The sequence below is a fragment of the Galendromus occidentalis genome, unplaced genomic scaffold (assembly GCF_000255335.2).
Source record: "Galendromus occidentalis unplaced genomic scaffold, Mocc_1.1 scf7180000076381, whole genome shotgun sequence".
NCBI classification, from domain to species: domain Eukaryota; kingdom Metazoa; phylum Arthropoda; class Arachnida; order Mesostigmata; family Phytoseiidae; genus Galendromus; species Galendromus occidentalis.
In genome coordinates this window covers 582567-599198 of record NW_003804370.1, presented here as the reverse complement: position 1 = coordinate 599198, position 16632 = coordinate 582567, and the positions used below count along the sequence as shown (strand labels likewise).

Here is a 16632-nt window from a genome sequence, read left to right as displayed (position 1 = left end):
TTTCATGTCAGAAAGCTCGTCTTCTGTCCAGAAACTTTTCGGAGTGTATGTACTATCATATCTCCCAAAACGAGGCATTTCCTTTCTCTTGTCGGTCTTTCGCTCGCAACCGATAGATGTCCGCTTTCGGAATTCGTGCTGCTCAAAGGCTCAATCATGGATTTTCAAGTCTTCTACCAACCGGTCGACAGATTGAGTGTTCTCCACTCCCGATGCGCGAGACCGCGGCCGTGCTCTAGACGCAAACGATCCAATCGACGGGGAACCCCGATTCGGTCACGGCCCACGAGTTTAGGCTCGGTGCAGGTGGCAGGTAAGTTCAAGCGGTAGAATTGTCGCGCACTTCGAAGATGTTACCAGCATTGAATTCACCAACGTCAGGATAAAGATAAGAAGTTCGCCGAGAAGCGAACCGAAAGCAAGGAGGCCGGAAGTTGTTCGTCTTCGTCAATTCAGAACACCGTGACTTGACTCGGCACAACAATTTACAAGCTGGAGCACGATCTCGTGCTCAAGACTTGGCTCCCCGCAAGGAATTAGGTAGTTGCACGGGCTTGGGCCCACAGCAGGCACGTAACTAAGTTGTTGACCTGCTAAGTATGCCAATGAACAGCTCGTCATGCAAAAATATTCATCCTCTGTCCAGTGGCGTGCTCAGGGGGAGGGAAGAAGGCCATGGACCTCCCCGATGACCTGAGTTTCATACCGCCTCGAACTCAGAGATCGTATTAATGCATGCTATGTGTTCCGAGGATCCTACTGAAACAAATGCTCCGCGAGGGACGTGTACTCTGAATCGAATTCTATCCGAATGACGAGAGGGGGGCGGTCGGTTCCCCACTTTCTCTTCATCACGCGCTAGAAGTTCGTCTGCTAGAAGCAGCGGGGCGACCACAGCGCCCCTAGTGCACACTCAAGTAAAACTCTCTCTATACGTCTCTGCTGCTGCCACACGGCGGCGGCTGCTACCGCTGCCACAATCGTAAACAACACAACCACCACCTCAAAGTCACGTTAAAACGCGCACTAGCAGAGCCGCTGTGTAGAGAGTGCCAGAAGCAGCACCGCCGGCGACAGCTACAACCACAAGAGGACGGCGACAATAGCAGCGAAATTACACCGATGGTCGGCGATGGTGACGACGACAGGCATGAACACCGCGACAGCTGAAAGGAGGAAACCAGAGGAGAAAAAGGGAGAAGGCTGTCTGTTCGTCGTCTGCCGCCGTCTTCCTTCTGCTGCTGCTGATAGTCCAACTGACTGACTACCTACGATTGACGGCTGCCTTGACGTATCGGAGCCTGACCGAGACTTCGGGCTCAGTGTGGACGGCCGTCGAGGATACACTGGCTGGAGCGAGCTCAAGATTGAGTGGCAGCAGCAGCAGCAGTAGCACCATCATCCCCACCGTCAACAATCGCTGCTGCATCAATTATGGCAGCAGTGCAATTTGAAACCAATTAGTCAACTCGAGCCGAGTTCAGTAAGGGGCAGCAACGATATCTGTTCGACGGAATAAGAACGGGACGAAATAAGATGACTAAGTTCAGCGTCGAGGGAACTCTCATAACGTGAATCTGTGAACGATCCTTCTCATCCGCGACGATAGCATCGTGAACAGCAACGACTGCAATAACAGCACCACCAGAATCAAAAGCTGTGGCCATTCAGGTGTTTTCCTGTTGCGTAGTGCGAACGTACTTCAATTTCATGCTGTTCCTGACCCGAGAGGCAACGCATGAAGCGACCCACGAAACGCTGCTTCCGATGAGAATCCTCCCATAGGCAACGACATTTCGAACTACTGCACTCACAGAAGAAGCATGAACGACCACCGAAAGGTCTGCCGACGAGAAGCAGCTCGATCCCTTCCGAATCATCGGAGAGACGATTTTGACACCAGAGGGTGATCGGATCCTCGGTTCGAAGTGGCGTTGTGGTCTCTTCCAAAGAGCTCAACCTTTCGAAATCCCATCGCGCTCGTGGAACGTGGGCAAACCAGAAACTCTCGGGCCCCGTCCTCGGACATCGAGTGTTCGTCACACGAGTGCGCTTTTTGGATATACCGCGAGGGGATACTGAAGCATCAGCCTACTACGTCGGATGTGTTCGGATCACAGTTTTCAAGTCTGTGTTTGGCTCTACGTTCTGCGGAGATCGTCAAGAACAACGTGATCAGTGCGTACGGGTGGAACTGTGACGGCATCGACAACAGCTGCGGTCTACTCTCCCGGACATCATGGAAACGTCTTCTCCCTCATGCTCTCCAAAGTTGAACAGGAACACTAAGGAATCCTGCACCGGATCCTGCTGCGTCTCTAGCAAGTGTAGCAAGAATAAGAGCGCGCTAGACAAAATGAGGATTATCGAAAACTCGACCCACAGTGACACCGTTTTCTGCTACACTTTCAATAGCGATATTGCTTGCAACAACGGCCGCATCATCAGCAACTACCGCAAAGACGTGTTCACCGGTCTGAGTAGTGCTGGGAGAATCTTCGCAAAGGTTCGTACGTCCACGACGTCAGCTTCATTTGTGATAGTTCCCTACCATGATCGGCTCCGATTCCGTATCAAGCCTGTCGATCCATTCGGAAAGTCTATCAGTCGGTGATACATCAGGGACACTGATCGAGCAAACTCGAATCTCACGCCGTTGGACGGATTGAACAGCTGTTCGACTTGCGTTACATGTCACATTCGTCAAAGAGACGGCTCCTGAACGTCATTACCGCGTAGCGAAAACAAGACCAATGACGTCCGGCCGAGGGGTACATTAGGAAAATAGTTTTTTTTTAACAATAATCGCTTACTGAAGATACATTTACTGAATGTCTGTCTCCGCCCAGTGCGACTCGAGACTCGCGATCTGTTGCCCATGCGCAACATTATCATCATTTTTCGTCGTCCAATTCGTAGCATCAATCATAATCATCATCGTCATCAGCGGCATGCGCGCGATGCGCGTTTGAGGAGGCAGCAGCGTTCGAAAGGAGCGAACGAGCCCAATGTTCGACTGCGCTCGATTTCACCTATGAATTGCTTTTGTTTGTGAATCCGGTGTGATATCTACCCGCAGAGCGTCCGACATCGAGTCGCTCGACTAGCAGTGATTCATTTCACCTTAGTACTGACCGACTATCGGGCTATTTGAGCTTTGTTTCGTGTGACTGACTGTCGCTCATCGTCGGTCAGACTTCGATTGCCGGTAAATGTTGCTGCTGGACGCGTCTTGATAGGAGCTTTTTGTCGGAACCTATCGGGTCTTTTCTTGATTTCTGTTTTTGCTCCCTGTCGTCGACGCTTGGCATGTTGACGCCGCTGCCTCCAACGTTACCATCAACGTTAGAACCCACGTCGCCCGGCCGTTCTCAAGCTCCGCCGTGACGGACATCGCTCTTGATTGATGAGGTTCAAAAAGGTTGTGATGAATGAGCGTCATGATGCTCTTTTAAGCTCCAATTTGTGGTGAGTTCTCTTTCCGATGGGGAGCCCTGTAGTTAATTATGGCACTGTCTGGTTTCAGTCAGTTATTGTCCTAGACGCTCGAATCCGAGGGAAAGGAATGGTGACAGTGCCACGAATCTGGGATCGATTCGTCGATTCGGCAGCAGTTAATGAGACCAATTCAACGGCGTTGCCTGAGACGCTTTAGGGTAATCGATCTTCACACTGCGGTAGTGATGATGCCGTAGCTCGTTGCGTACAAGTTGCCGAGTCGGTCCTCCCAGCATTTGTCATGTGATATTCATGTGCTGTTTTTTTTATGACTGCGCTGAAATCGCGATATTGTTCACGAGCTCGGCATAGCCTTCGTCCGGAAGAGGATTGAACATCGATGCGAGTAGAACAAAATTCGTAATCAGCTCGAGTCCCCCAAGAATCCAGCGAATCGGAACTCGAAGGAGTCTCAGAGCCCAAAGAACATTGGGTTCGCTTGCGGATGTTCCTCTTCCGAGGGCAGATACACGCGAGATAGTGAAAGATTGGACCACGGCGGTTCGAGGAATGAGCCCAGGGGCGCCGGCCGCTGAAGCCGCCTCGCGGAGCTCTCTGAGTCAGCCGGGATTCCCGCAATCGTGATCTTCCTCGCAATGATTAAAATGACGCCAGAACTCCTTCTGAGATCGCAAACAGGCTCGCCAATGCAGCTGTCAGACGCCACGATGAATCCTCACTAGAAATGATTGCGCACATAATTCTTTGTGAGATCCTCTGATCCTAGCGATGAAATAGCGAGCGGCGACCAGTACCCAGGAAGATGGCAGCATTCTTTGCGCATGCACCTACGATGTCGTCGTTGGCAGTATCTCGTTAGGGCCATCGTAAACGGCGGTGGAGCGGCTGACAAGAGAGTTTTTCGGAGAACATTGAACTTGGAAGTCACTGAGCTGCCTTGCTCCCTCCGTTTTGGCTTCGATTACGCGTGTCATGCTCGAGTATTCCCCTCCAAAACACATTTACGCTGTCGATACATCCTCGTAGTGGGATCTATGTACATGCAGGAATCGTGGTAGGAGTTTTCTGTTTAGGCCGACTCCTTCTCTCCCACCCGTTCAACGAAGCCATTCGCTTGATTGATTGCGAGGAAAAACGTTTGAGTACAGCGTGGGACTATGGAGAGGGACGGAGAAAAGTCTCCTGTGCCTCCTCCGAGGAACAAGTCCCCATCGTTCCGAGCTATGACTCATGCTCAGCCATGACCGCTGCGTACAGCGTTTTCTCCGTGTAGTATTTGATTTGCCAACTAAGTGACTCGGTCGGTTCGTTTACTTCGAGACCATCTCGCGGTGAAAGTGGCGGTGACAGTGATGATCGTGGAGGGGCTGGCTGGGTGCTTGGCTTAGCGACCGGCTCGTTGGAGTGACGCGTTGCCCGGAGAGCGGACGTGTGACCGGTGTCGCAGACTCGCACATTGTGTCGGAAAGGCGTCTTGTACTAGTATAAGATTATGGAATAGAATCTGACGGGAGCTCCAATTCGCGCTCGTAGATCCGGAACGAGAGCTCTCGACGCACGATTCTGGGACGTGAAGTGAATCTGACAGCCGCCATCGGGACAGAAAGTTGACATGTGCTCCGAGTACAGGACCGGGGTTTGCAACCATTCGCCTGCCTTCGCTCGATTCCATTCCATTATGTTGAATACAATGGTTCCTGGAACGCTCCAACGAAAATCTACCTAATTGCTCGAAACTATGCGAGCAGAGTCCTGCAAGTGCTGGACGGGCGCCGAGACGACCTTGCACCGCTGCTCTATAAACTCTCAACCCTCGAGACTCGAGACCCTTCGCTTTCCCCCGCTGTGCATCACCACATGTACGCTGACCACTCAATGGCTGGCTCTCGCATGCCTCTTCCGGTCTGGATAGGGAGAGTACCTAATTTCTCTTATTAGTTGAAGACCCAAATATTATTAGCAGCGGTATGGAGTAATGTTAACACAATGGATGTCTCTCTGAACCTTGACCTATGTCATTCTTCCGTTTCCAATGGGCTTTTTATGATGCTCTACGTTTGGAGCCGAATGCCAAGGTCATGATAATTTGAGCTCTTCTCGCGTCTCACGCTCACCCCAGGCGGAGCTGAATCAAAGATCGATATGCGGATAGCGCGATTATGGACCGCTCTCCCCAACTCTGCGATCGGGATTCCAAGCTCTAGGTCATTATTATCGAGGTTCCGGGACCCTCGACGAAAGAATGCGGTGAGAAAATCGAATTCATTCGACGGAGTGATTGATCACATTTTCGAAAGATTCTTCATGCCGACCACTGGTTTGGGTACGGATGCGCGATATACTTATACCTTGCAATGCGAACAACGAGGAATATCTCGGGCCGATTGAAGGTAGATGCTCCGGATCCGTGACCCGATGCTGATACAGAGCAGACGTGATCACCGTCGAACACGCCCTTCGGAGAGCCGTTAGGCCATTGACGATTCGGATCGTCTTCGATTTGGAGAGACAGACTGAGTGTTCCTGGCCGTGAGCTCGTATGCGTACGCAGCGAAACGCGGTGCAAACAGGAGAAGGTCGTGCTGCTGCGACGCGATTCTTGCACTGGAGCCGCGCACAAAGGCGCCGTTCGAATCAGTTCTCAACGGAATGTATTCTCATGATGAGCCTCGCTCGAAGCCCGACGGTCTTCTGGGTAGGTGTAGGAGGGCTGATGCTGCAGCTGTGACACGGAACGCGTGCCTCTAGGATGTGCCAATCCAGCTCCTAAAACACCGCACCGAGCTGCCTCGGCCTGATCTGAAATTAGGGTCACTCTCGCGCTCGCATGGTTTCCTGATCTGGCGATGGGAGTTTTCGATGGATGTGCTCTCACTAGTCACCGGCTCAGGAGCGCGCCACACTGGCCGAGGTCGAGCTAAAAAGACTCCAAAACTATGAGTCGAACACATTCTGGAATGAATCACCATCAATCGAACTTTCTCGCGAAAGGACGATCGGTTTTGCCCTGAAGAGATAGGGGAATACGATACTGGAAATACGAATGAACGATAGGGGTAGTCTAGGTGCGGCAGAGGGGAGGGGCTATTCCCTCATGCATGTATATGCGTGGTCGCCTCCGTCTGAACGACCTGAGCTGCTCTATTCAATCTGGCCGCTTCCATACTCTGATACCGGAGGGAAAAGATATTTTGTCTCAAGTGCCTCTCTGACGTCATATCACGTGGACTAACTGGTCGGGCCCTCCCCTGCTGTATGTATGGCCTTCTTTGATGCCCGCTGATACTAGCGGCGGTCTGTCGTCGTCATGGTCGTCGTTTTCGTAGTTTGAGTTCCCCTTCCCTTGACAGACTCGGGTTTGGCCTGTCTTTGCTCATAGGCCTGCTCTGAGAGGTCGTCGCAGTTGTCATCGGTGCTCAGAGGAGAGAGTAGTCGAAAGTGAAGTGACTAAATCAGAGTAAACAGTACGCAATGAGAGTTCTTCCGAAGCGGCAAATCGTGTACTTCGGTGTGGTGTCACTTTTCTCGTGAAGCATGCCTACCAGACACAGGCGTCAAACGGCAGCAGCAGCAGCCACAGCAGCGAACATCATGAGGTGTTTCCCCTCGAGCAGCCGTAGCTCTCAGCTGGCGAAGCTTCTCACGCTTCCTCCGTTCTTGTTGCAGATGGAAACTGAAAGTCATAGTCGAGTCAGTGTAACGCGCTGATTCTGTCGTCGAACATCGACAGCAGCCCATAGCCATCTTTGTGAGCAGATGAGTTCGTATATATGTGACACCGCCGCAAGCCCGTCGCTTTCCGTCGTCCACCTCTAGCGTGAGAAAAATACTGTGGAAACTCGTCAGCTATCTCCCGCCTTTGTGAAGAACTCTCCATGAGGCGGTGATCCTTGACCACCACGCAAGCATCATCATCATTATCATCGGTTCTTCCGCAGCAGAAGCAGCATCGAGGAGTTCGTCGACAAGCCATAAAACTTCGTCATCGAGGATGAATCGGCGATCGCCCGACAGGGAGGCACGAACGCCTGAAAAAGAGGCGACGTCGCCCCCTCCTCCGCCACCCCCTCCTGCCCGGAGTTCTCTCAGGAGTAACGAAAGAAGTTCCGAGAGCCACCCGCGTAAGAGGGTCTCGATCCTCCGCCCGCAGAGGACCTCCTTGGTTGGAGTATCTGCACCGAAACCCCCTCCACGAAGGCTGGTCTCCTCGCAGGAACGAAGGCGGGAAACGACTCCCTGCAGCGACGCGAGAAGTCCGACGTCTCCTGAGAAGAAAAGAACCTCTTGCAGTGCGCGCTTGCTTGTTGGCCAGACCGACAACCATCGTCAATCTCCGAGTGGAGGAGGCTCGAACACCTCATCCTCATCAACAGCGACTTCATCGGCTACCACAGTAGCAGCTGCAGGTGGAATAGCCGCAACGGCAGCAGCCGCGAGAGCCGGGTCGGAATCATCCTGTGCTACCTTTGCGCAATCAACAGCACAAGCGGCTAGCGATGCGCTATCTCCCAAGAAGGTCCGTATAAACGAGGACATTACTGAGTGCAGTCCAGATAACAGAATTAATGGACCGGCTGTTTTCAATCACGAACAGAACGCTCAAGCTGAAGACGGCGTTGAAACAACAGACGCAGCCGTCCTTCTCGCAAAGTCAAACGGCGACAACAGGTTAGTTTCCCCGATCGTGAATATGGAAAAAGATGTTCCCCGTGTGCATTCGGCCCGCTTGCGATGAAATCGAAGCTCTATAGGAGAATCCGTGGAGTTCATGCTATTCGAATGGTCTCATCGAATTGTTGAAGCCGATGGGCGCTGTGCGATTGATCGGATGGTGCTTCGTTTCCCACTCATTGATCATTATCATTGATGTCCATTGAGCAAGGGAGTTCAAGTTCTCGTGTGATACGGAAGCCTCTGAGTCATTGCTCATCGGCAGGTCGAGTTGGCTCGACGGATGAGAGGAACGCGGTCCTCGATCGATATTGAGGCATTTTTCTTCGTGAGTTCAACATGCTCTCTGTCGGCCTCTCTCTCGATGAGCAAGGGTTCTCATGATTGACTTGATCTCACCGATCAATGCTTCTCTCCCCTGATATATTAATGAGCGCGGAACCGGAGGCGCTCCACTTGCATATTCTGACAGTCTCAGTAACTTCACTCGTTGGCGGAGACTTGAGTCTCGTCTTCTCCGAAAGTTCTTGGTACCTTCAACACTTATCAATTCTAGTCATTCCAAGTTTGATCGAGAATTTTCAAAGCTCGGATCATGATTACCAGACGACGAAGGAGAGGGTCGAGAAAGACCTGTACCTAAGTCTTTCGGAGATCGCGGTAGTCATTCGGAGCTCGAAGTTTAACAAGAACACTGCACTCACGTGTTATTGTTGCTGGTGCCGGGCTTATAGCGGCAAGACTGTTCGCTCGTTCCGCTAGTGGATCTCTTGCGCAATGTACGCATCTCCGATGGCGATCCGAGAGCCCGCAAGAGCAAAGCCGAAGATTAGGAAGTGGTAAGAGGAAATCATCTTGTATAGAGTGAGAATACACGCGGTATTCGAAAGCAGCCGATTACCGTTCTCTTCGTGTACGAGCAGCTTGCCCGAATCTCGGCAGCAGGGCTTCGAGCGGATCCCTTGAAGCTCGTTCAGAACTTGCTGCGACGAATGGGTTTTGGTTCGAGTGTTCGACAAGGAGTTGTTCCTCCGTCCAGTGAACGCCGAGCACCTGGAGAACCTCGAGGATGCATTCTTCGAGATTCAAGAACTTCCAGCAAGTTGCTAGTTGCCATGATCAGTCATTGTGTGGGAATCCGGAACTTAAGCAGGGAATCTCACATTTTTGATTGTGTGTTTCTCCAGGGAAAAACTGGGCATGTTGGTCGACGAGGAGCACGGTGTGTTGGACCTCCAACTCCCGACTATCCAGAACATTTCCTTGATCGACGAAGATGTCAATGTCAAGGCCAGGGCAACGTCGCCCGATGGGAGATTTTTAAAATTCGAGGAAGAAATCGGTAAGTTGCTCTCGAATCACCGAGCCGACGGAAGTCGATCGTTGGGATTCGGAATTATTCTTTACTCGCATCGAGAGCTCTTCAGCCTATGATCGCTTGAGAATAATCGGAGAGTTGAGCGCTCAGATCGACGATCAATTTTTCAGGTCGCGGTAGCTTCAAAACAGTCTATAAAGGCTTGGATATATCAACCGGAGTTTCTGTGGCTTGGTGCGAGCTCCAGGAACGGCTCAATAAAGCCGAACGACAACGTTTCAAAGAGGAAGTGAGTAAATTGATGCTTTCACGGCGGGATTCAATTTCGCAATGTCTCCTATCGACACCGTGCCGAAAACCCGTGGGCCTCGAGCGCACACCTAGAATTGAACATTCTCTTCATCCCGTAGGCTGAAATGTTGAAAGGACTTCAACATCCGAATATCGTCAGATTTTTCGACAGCTGGGAAGACACCACACCGAACAAGCGGAAGATTCTGGTGCTCATAACAGAGCTCATGACATCGGGCACCCTAAAGACGTATCTTAGAAGATTTAAGAAGATTAATACCAAAGTACTGAAGAGTTGGTGTCGCCAAATCCTGAAAGGTCTCATGTTCCTCCACTCGAGACAACCGCCGATCATCCATCGGGATCTGAAATGCGACAACATTTTCATAACCGGTATGTCATCGAGGGGATGGATTCGCGCGCGATTTCGTTATACGAGATTCCAATGAACGTGTCTCGTGACAGAGATATCGAAGAAAAGACATTCAAGCGTTGCACCAGGGTGGAGGAGACCTCACGCTTCATTCTGATGGGCCGGAATTTTCCAGGAACCACCGGAGCAGTGAAGATTGGAGACCTCGGTCTCGCGACTTTGAAAAACCGAAGTTTCGCAAAATCAGTCATCGGAACACCCGAATTCATGGCCCCGGAAATGTACGAGGAACATTACGACGAAGCCGTCGATGTTTACGCTTTTGGTGAGTCTTTCCACCTGTACGCTCGTTGAAAGTGTCTCAAGATCGCCTCCGCTCCGATGGAGTTTCTAGAATAGATCCTTTGCGGATAGCGTTTTTCCAGAACGACAGTATCTCCCTGTCTCAATGAGGGTACGATACGGCTCACGACAATATTCCGAGTTGACAGCGCGATATTGAGTCACTCAGTCTTTCATAAGTGATGAAGTCCACGGACTGTGTTATCTGATAGGGGCCCCTCCCCTTTGCATTGGCGATAAGCGCATTTCGGACCGACCGAGTCGCGCAGCATCGAATTCAAAGCTCAAGTACGCTGGACGAGATGTGGCTCAGGCGACCGATTGATGAAACCTTCCCTGAGGCTTGGGCTGCGCACCGGGTTAAATGCGCCGAGAGCCGACTGCGTATTCTTAACCAGGGGAAGAAGATTTTGCATCTCCGCCGACGACTTCTCCGGAGACAGTGTTATTCGACATCACGGCGCCACTTCGGAAAGAATGCTTTTTACGACTCAAAAAACTTTCGTTTGGCGATCCGGAAATCCCTTTTTACTCCGGCGAAGAAAATACTCGGGGCTTCCCGGTGTGACTCTGCTCCGCAACCCCCTTGATTCCTCGGGAGATTCCGAGTGTTCCGCATTCTTTTCGAGTTTACATAGCTGGGCGTTAGCGACTCCGGACCATGAGCGTTAATCTATTCCGCAGGTATGTGTATGCTGGAGATGGCAACGTCAGAGTACCCGTACGCCGAATGTTCGGGACCTGCTCAAATCTACAAGAAAGTCACTAACGGAACCAGGCCTCAGTGCTTCGACAAAGTAAGTGGCTCTTGAGATTTTGAGAATCGCGCAGATGGAAACGTTTCCTAGCGACAACAAAGCTCCTAATTGATGCTAGAGACAGCCTCCATGATCGACTGGTCAACAGACAAGCCGTCGGCGTCGTGAGCGTCCCGTCGACTCGATCGGGAGATGTGCAGTGCTTGTAGCTGCCGTGGCGATTTCTGCCGCGAGCTCTGAAGGCATTGGATGATCGTCGAACCAACTGTTCATTTCGGCCGAATTATCCTCCCATCAATCGTCCATGTGTCGATTTTGAGATCCGACGCGAGGCTCTCATTTTCACCTACCGATGCCACAAGCGTCGACGGTGCTTCCGGAATTCCTCGAGGAACCCCGATAGATTCCCCGTCCGAACAGGCATAGATGCTCATATTCTAATTGAAAAGCTTCGCAACCAGAATGACTATTGAGGATGATGAGGAGTGTCCTCTCCCGGCCTCTCGCTACTCCGCTGAGATAGCTCGAAGCTACTGTCGGCGCCTGTACGACTAAAACGAGAGACAAACGAGAAACCTATTCATTAGGTAAACGCCTGCACCTGTGGCGCGCAATAATTAAAGACCTGATGCTCGGCGCAGAGACTGCGGCTCATTGAGCGGAGACGGATCGTTTCTATGTAATCTCCAATTCATCAAGTCGATACTTCAGTAGAGGAATCCCTTTTTTCCGGAGTTACTCGGTGAAATTACTTTTCTATACTCTGATTGCAGAGCTGAGTAGTTTCAAAACTGTGAACAAGGTAGCATTCGATTTGTCAGTGGGTTCGCTCGCCAGACAGCCCTGATGGTCTTACCTTCGTAGCTCGCGCCTCGGGCCACTCTGAATGCCGGGTGAAACTCGAGCTGTCTCTGAGTCTACATCAGGCGCTATGTGGGTCTAACGATGTGCTTTGATTCTGCGTTTCAGGTAGAATCTCCGGAACTCAAGGATATTATAGGACAATGTATTAGGCTGAATAAGGAAGAAAGACCGACTATCAAGGAGTTGCTTCAGGTCGATTTCTTCCAAGACGATCTTGGCATAAAGGTTCGACGAAGTGGAAGCCTCAATTTTTTTCTACTTAAGAGGGGCTAAACTCGCTCATGCATTCGTGATTTGGCCTCGCGACCTGCCGGGTGGCTCGCCTCGTCTCTGCCCTACATGCTTCATGCATTTTTATTGATCCGATTTTTGACAGGTGGAATTTTGCGATCGGGAGAAGACGCTTGGTTCGACGGACGCTAAACTGGATATGAGGCTCCGGATACTCGATCCGAAGAAACGCAAAGATAAACATAAAGAAAATGAAGCCATCCAGTTCGATTTCGACATGAATATCGACAATGCGGATGAAGTTGCCAAAGCCATGTCCACTCTGACGGGTCGGTTGATTATTATTAATTTAATGAGCTCTGCAGCCGAGGAAGTCCCACTCGAGATCCTAGAAGCTGGTCGCATCGAGCGAAAATTATTCCTGCCGAGAGACGCTCGAATCCTGATTGGTCAATTTCACGTTTCAGGTATCATCGGCGAGGAAGACATTCGCTTAGTGTCGATGCTGATAAGGAATCAAGTTGCTTCCATGGTTCGGGACCGTCAACATTTTCAGACAAAACCCTTGACGGCCGCCCCGGTGGCGGTGATAAACCAAACGCACGTTGCAGACGAAGCTCATCCGGCAACTTTGACAACGATACCGAGCCAACAAAATCATGTCGCCAATGGTCAGGGAGGTCAGCCAATTATGGCTTCTCAATCGGCTGCGCCAACAATCACGAACATCCAGTTGCAACATGTGAGTAGAAAGCCATATACCCGGTTAGCATTTTCTATGCCGCTTCGACAAAACTAAGGAGGATGTGTACGCAGCTCTCGTCAACTGTCAATCAGATGATCGTCGTGCAGCCTGGCCCAGCCTTCCAGGGCGGACCGGGCTCGCTCCCGTGCACTCTTTCATACATTCATTGTCACACGGGACTGATCTCTGTCTCGTTCGCTGTCGCTCGTGGGCTCTGAGGAGTGTGGGCAGCGAGCTCGGTAGCTAACGAGAGCGTTCGACCGTCAAAACACTATTTCCATTCGGGGCGTCAACGTTGTTGCTCACGCCTCCCTCAGAGTCGAGAACCATTGTGAGAATGCAAACTTCCATGACGTTTGATGATGTAACGCGCGGGAATGACCTCGACAATAACTATCGAAGCGTTCTGTTCGAAAAAGCAGTGATCTACCCCACTCCACCTTCGCATGCGGAATATTCCCGCCAGAATCGCTCAGGCATCGTCCTCATTAATAAACTCGCTTGCTCCACTGTGATTATCGGAACGGGATTCTAAAAATATTTTTGTCTCCCTTGAAGGACGAAAACAAGGTTTTAGAGACGATGGGTGCTCAAGGTCTCGCGACCCCAACCGTTCATCAGCTGACGCCGCGAGATACGACAAACACGAATTACAACGAGGTTTCCATGCACTTGGCTCTGGATCCTAGCTCTGGAATCGCGATGTCTTCAGCGACACCGAATCAGAACCAGAGTTCCAACCTGACCGCTCAAGAACAACAGGACGAGGTGAATACACCTTCCGAGGAACTTTGATGGGAGTTAGAAGGGGCCAATCGGGCATTTGAATAATTCTACATTTTTTGCTTGCTTGTTGCAGGAGATTTTCATGGCGATGCCGGAACTACCCGGGGGCATTCCCGTCCCAATCGGGAACTCAACGCACCAGCAGCAGAGCCAGCAACAAAGTCAGCAACAACAGCAGCAGCAACAACAACAACAGCAGCAGGCTCATCCACCTCTGAGCAGTCGTCAGCAAAATGTATTCCTTTCGTTACAACTGCACGACGACTCGTGCATCGATTCGGCGAGCGAGAACTCTGATCTTCCGGATCGACCTCGCCGCAAATCGAAGCGGAAACGCAACGGCGTGGAGGACAGAACGCCGTTCCTCAAAGTGATTTCTCTCGAAGGCAACATTGTCGAAGTCCTCTTCGACGCACCAAATCTCAAGCTGGTGACGTTCAAGTTCGACTTCACGGAATACGATTCGTCGATAGACATCGCAAACAATCTCGTCATTGAGAAGCATCTTGCCGAAGAGCATTTGGACGCGTTCGCCCAACAGTTGGATGACATCATTGGTCAACTCAAAGAGAATCCAACCCAGATGCCACAAACGAAGTATCCGGATTTGGACGAAAGCGACTCCGAGGTCGCTGAAAGCAATTTGGCTTCGCCCACGAGACGAGAGCGCTCGGCAGCTTTGGAATCCTCACAGGCATCACGGCTCGCATCGCCCGATCGATCGAAAGTGGATTCGATCAACGACACTCGCGAGCCATCAGAGAGCCAAGCCAATCCATCGGGGTGCACTTTGGATCGAAGCTCGATACCCACGTCCGAACTGGCCAGTCTAGCGGCGACTCCTGCCGTGCCCGCGCAGAATATCGCGGCGCCGACAGCTCCCCTAGCACAAATCCTCAGCGATACAGCTCGAAATCATTTGCAACTTAAGCTCGCAGAATTAAAACTCGCCGAAAACCAGCAGGCGGCGCCATCTCCCGATGTTGCCGCGCAGGAACACCTCGTCGTCGAGCACGTGATCCAGGACACGCCGCCAAACGGACTGGAGGGACGTGCGGCTGGCCAACAACAGCTGCCTCAACAAGCCGAAAAAGTGCATCCTGTCACTCCGGCGGTGCCAGCGATAGAAAGCAACAAGACCAAAGAGAAAACAACCGGAATCGAACTCCAACAGGGTCTCCAGGCCATTTTCCATCCTCAGACTCAGCCGAGCAGCCCACCCAACGAAACAATCGTAACAACGAGTTCTGTTTGCATTACGCCATCGATAGTCGATGGACCTGTAACTCCGGCCGATAATGGTCTTCGTCAGGCATCCGAAGAGACCCTCGTGGCCGCCCCGGCCGCCACGATCGCCTCTGTGGAGACGCCCGCGACAGTGCCTGAAGTTGCCGCCACGAGCCCCGCAGCCGATCCGAATGTCGATCCGCAGCCTAAGAAATTGTCTCGATTCCAAGTTACGAAGGTCGCCGAAGATCTGGCTCCCGCTCCGGAGAACGAGCCGGCTTTGTCGACCGTTTCGCTGCTCTCGGAACCGATAACGGGTGCTCCAGGTCTATCCGGTTCCTCTATGAGGCAATCGAGCTCTCTACATCAGCAACCGCAACAGACTCAACAGCAAGTACAACAACAGCAGCAGCAGCAGCAGCAACAACAACAACAATGCACAATAAGCGAAAAAGTCAATCGTTTCGTGGTGTCTCGCGTCGAGGACAATCAGATGATCGATTCGGCGCTCGACAAAACTTCGGTGTACACGACCGAAAACTCGCTGAATTGTAATCAGCACTCGCTCTATTCTCTGATCGATTGTGAGCCCTCCGGCGAACAGAACCCCGCGCTAAGTCCGTCGCAGCGAATCGCCTACCTTTTTAGTAGACAGCGCAGGGAGCTGGACAATTTGCAACACAGACACAAACAGGAGTTGGCGGAGCTTTGTGCCGCTTTGAACCCGGAACTGGCCGCGCTTTCCGCAGCCGCGGCCGTGGCTGTTGGCGGTCTCAAGAGGAGCCTGTCAACGCCGAATCTGACAGTCCGTTCGCAGACTGATCTTCTAGTCTACGGACACGACGCTCCGAGCCACCGGACCGACCATCTGCAACTGAACGTTACCATCCAAGCCGTCGAGGATTCGCTGCGTCGCAGAAGAATGGCGCACGATGAATGACAAGAGCTCTTCGGCTGCTCATGTACATAAATGTATCATTTTACGTCCGACCTCTATGAGAAAGTACCGCGCATCCGAGCCTAGTTAGTATGTAGATCCGAACGAGCAAAACGAAAACTACTCATAGAGGTTAGAAACAGATGGGAAGCCCCGCTTGTCAACCGACGTGCATTGACCCATCGGCTGACGGCTGCTTCAGTAAGCCAAATATTTTCTCATTGAACGCAAGAAATTACTACGGAAGAAACTAATATGGAGACAGTGATGTAAGAAAGAAAGTGAGAGAGCTAATATTATATTATTAGTTATAATTATCATGATAAAGATGGTGATCATAAGGAGAATTCTCGTGAAAGGATTTCCTGGAACTTTGTCAAAAAAAACTTCTCATAGAAACCTGAGATTCATTGGATGATAAGGCCGGCTAGCTCCGGCTCGATGCTGAATATCGAGAAGTCGGTGATCCTATAGAACTCGTCTCTGATCGAAGGCCTCTGTCGGAGGAAAAACAAGACACACGTACCAGCTCGGAATGAGGGCTTTGAGCGGAGGAGAATCAGGCGGCAAGACCGAGACGGTCATCATGGATTAGGGAATGGAGCTAAGCGAAAGTGTTCAAGAAGAATA

At 51.4% G+C, this 16632-nt stretch overlaps 1 protein-coding gene across 1 annotated transcript; it reads left to right on the top strand.

The window, feature by feature from the left end:
* The first annotated feature begins 7450 nt into the window (after positions 1–7450).
* Positions 7451–16106, top strand: Wnk (Wnk kinase). Its single transcript, XM_029113171.1, has 13 exons — positions 7451–8127; positions 9318–9472; positions 9619–9737; positions 9859–10132; positions 10288–10437; positions 11139–11251; positions 12182–12301; positions 12453–12636; positions 12775–13049; positions 13611–13820; positions 13912–14003; positions 14058–15400; positions 15461–16106. Exons 1-13 carry the CDS (start codon positions 7451–7453, stop codon positions 16003–16005), a joined length of 4257 nt encoding a protein of 1418 aa, XP_028969004.1. The 3' UTR covers positions 16006–16106.
* The last annotated feature ends 526 nt before the right edge of the window (positions 16107–16632 follow it).

What these genes read in the sequence shown, in the direction of transcription:
- Wnk (XM_029113171.1), top strand. Translation starts at nt 7,451, where the DNA reads ATGAATCGGCGATCGCCCGACAGGGAGGCACGAACGCCTGAAAAAGAG. An exon ending in CGACAACATTTTCATAACCG is followed by an intron (nt 10,133 to 10,287) that starts GTATGTCATCGA and finishes GGAATTTTCCAG; the next exon opens with GAACCACCGGAGCAGTGAAG. An exon ending in GGCCTCAGTGCTTCGACAAA is followed by an intron (nt 11,252 to 12,181) that starts GTAAGTGGCTCT and finishes TCTGCGTTTCAG; the next exon opens with GTAGAATCTCCGGAACTCAA.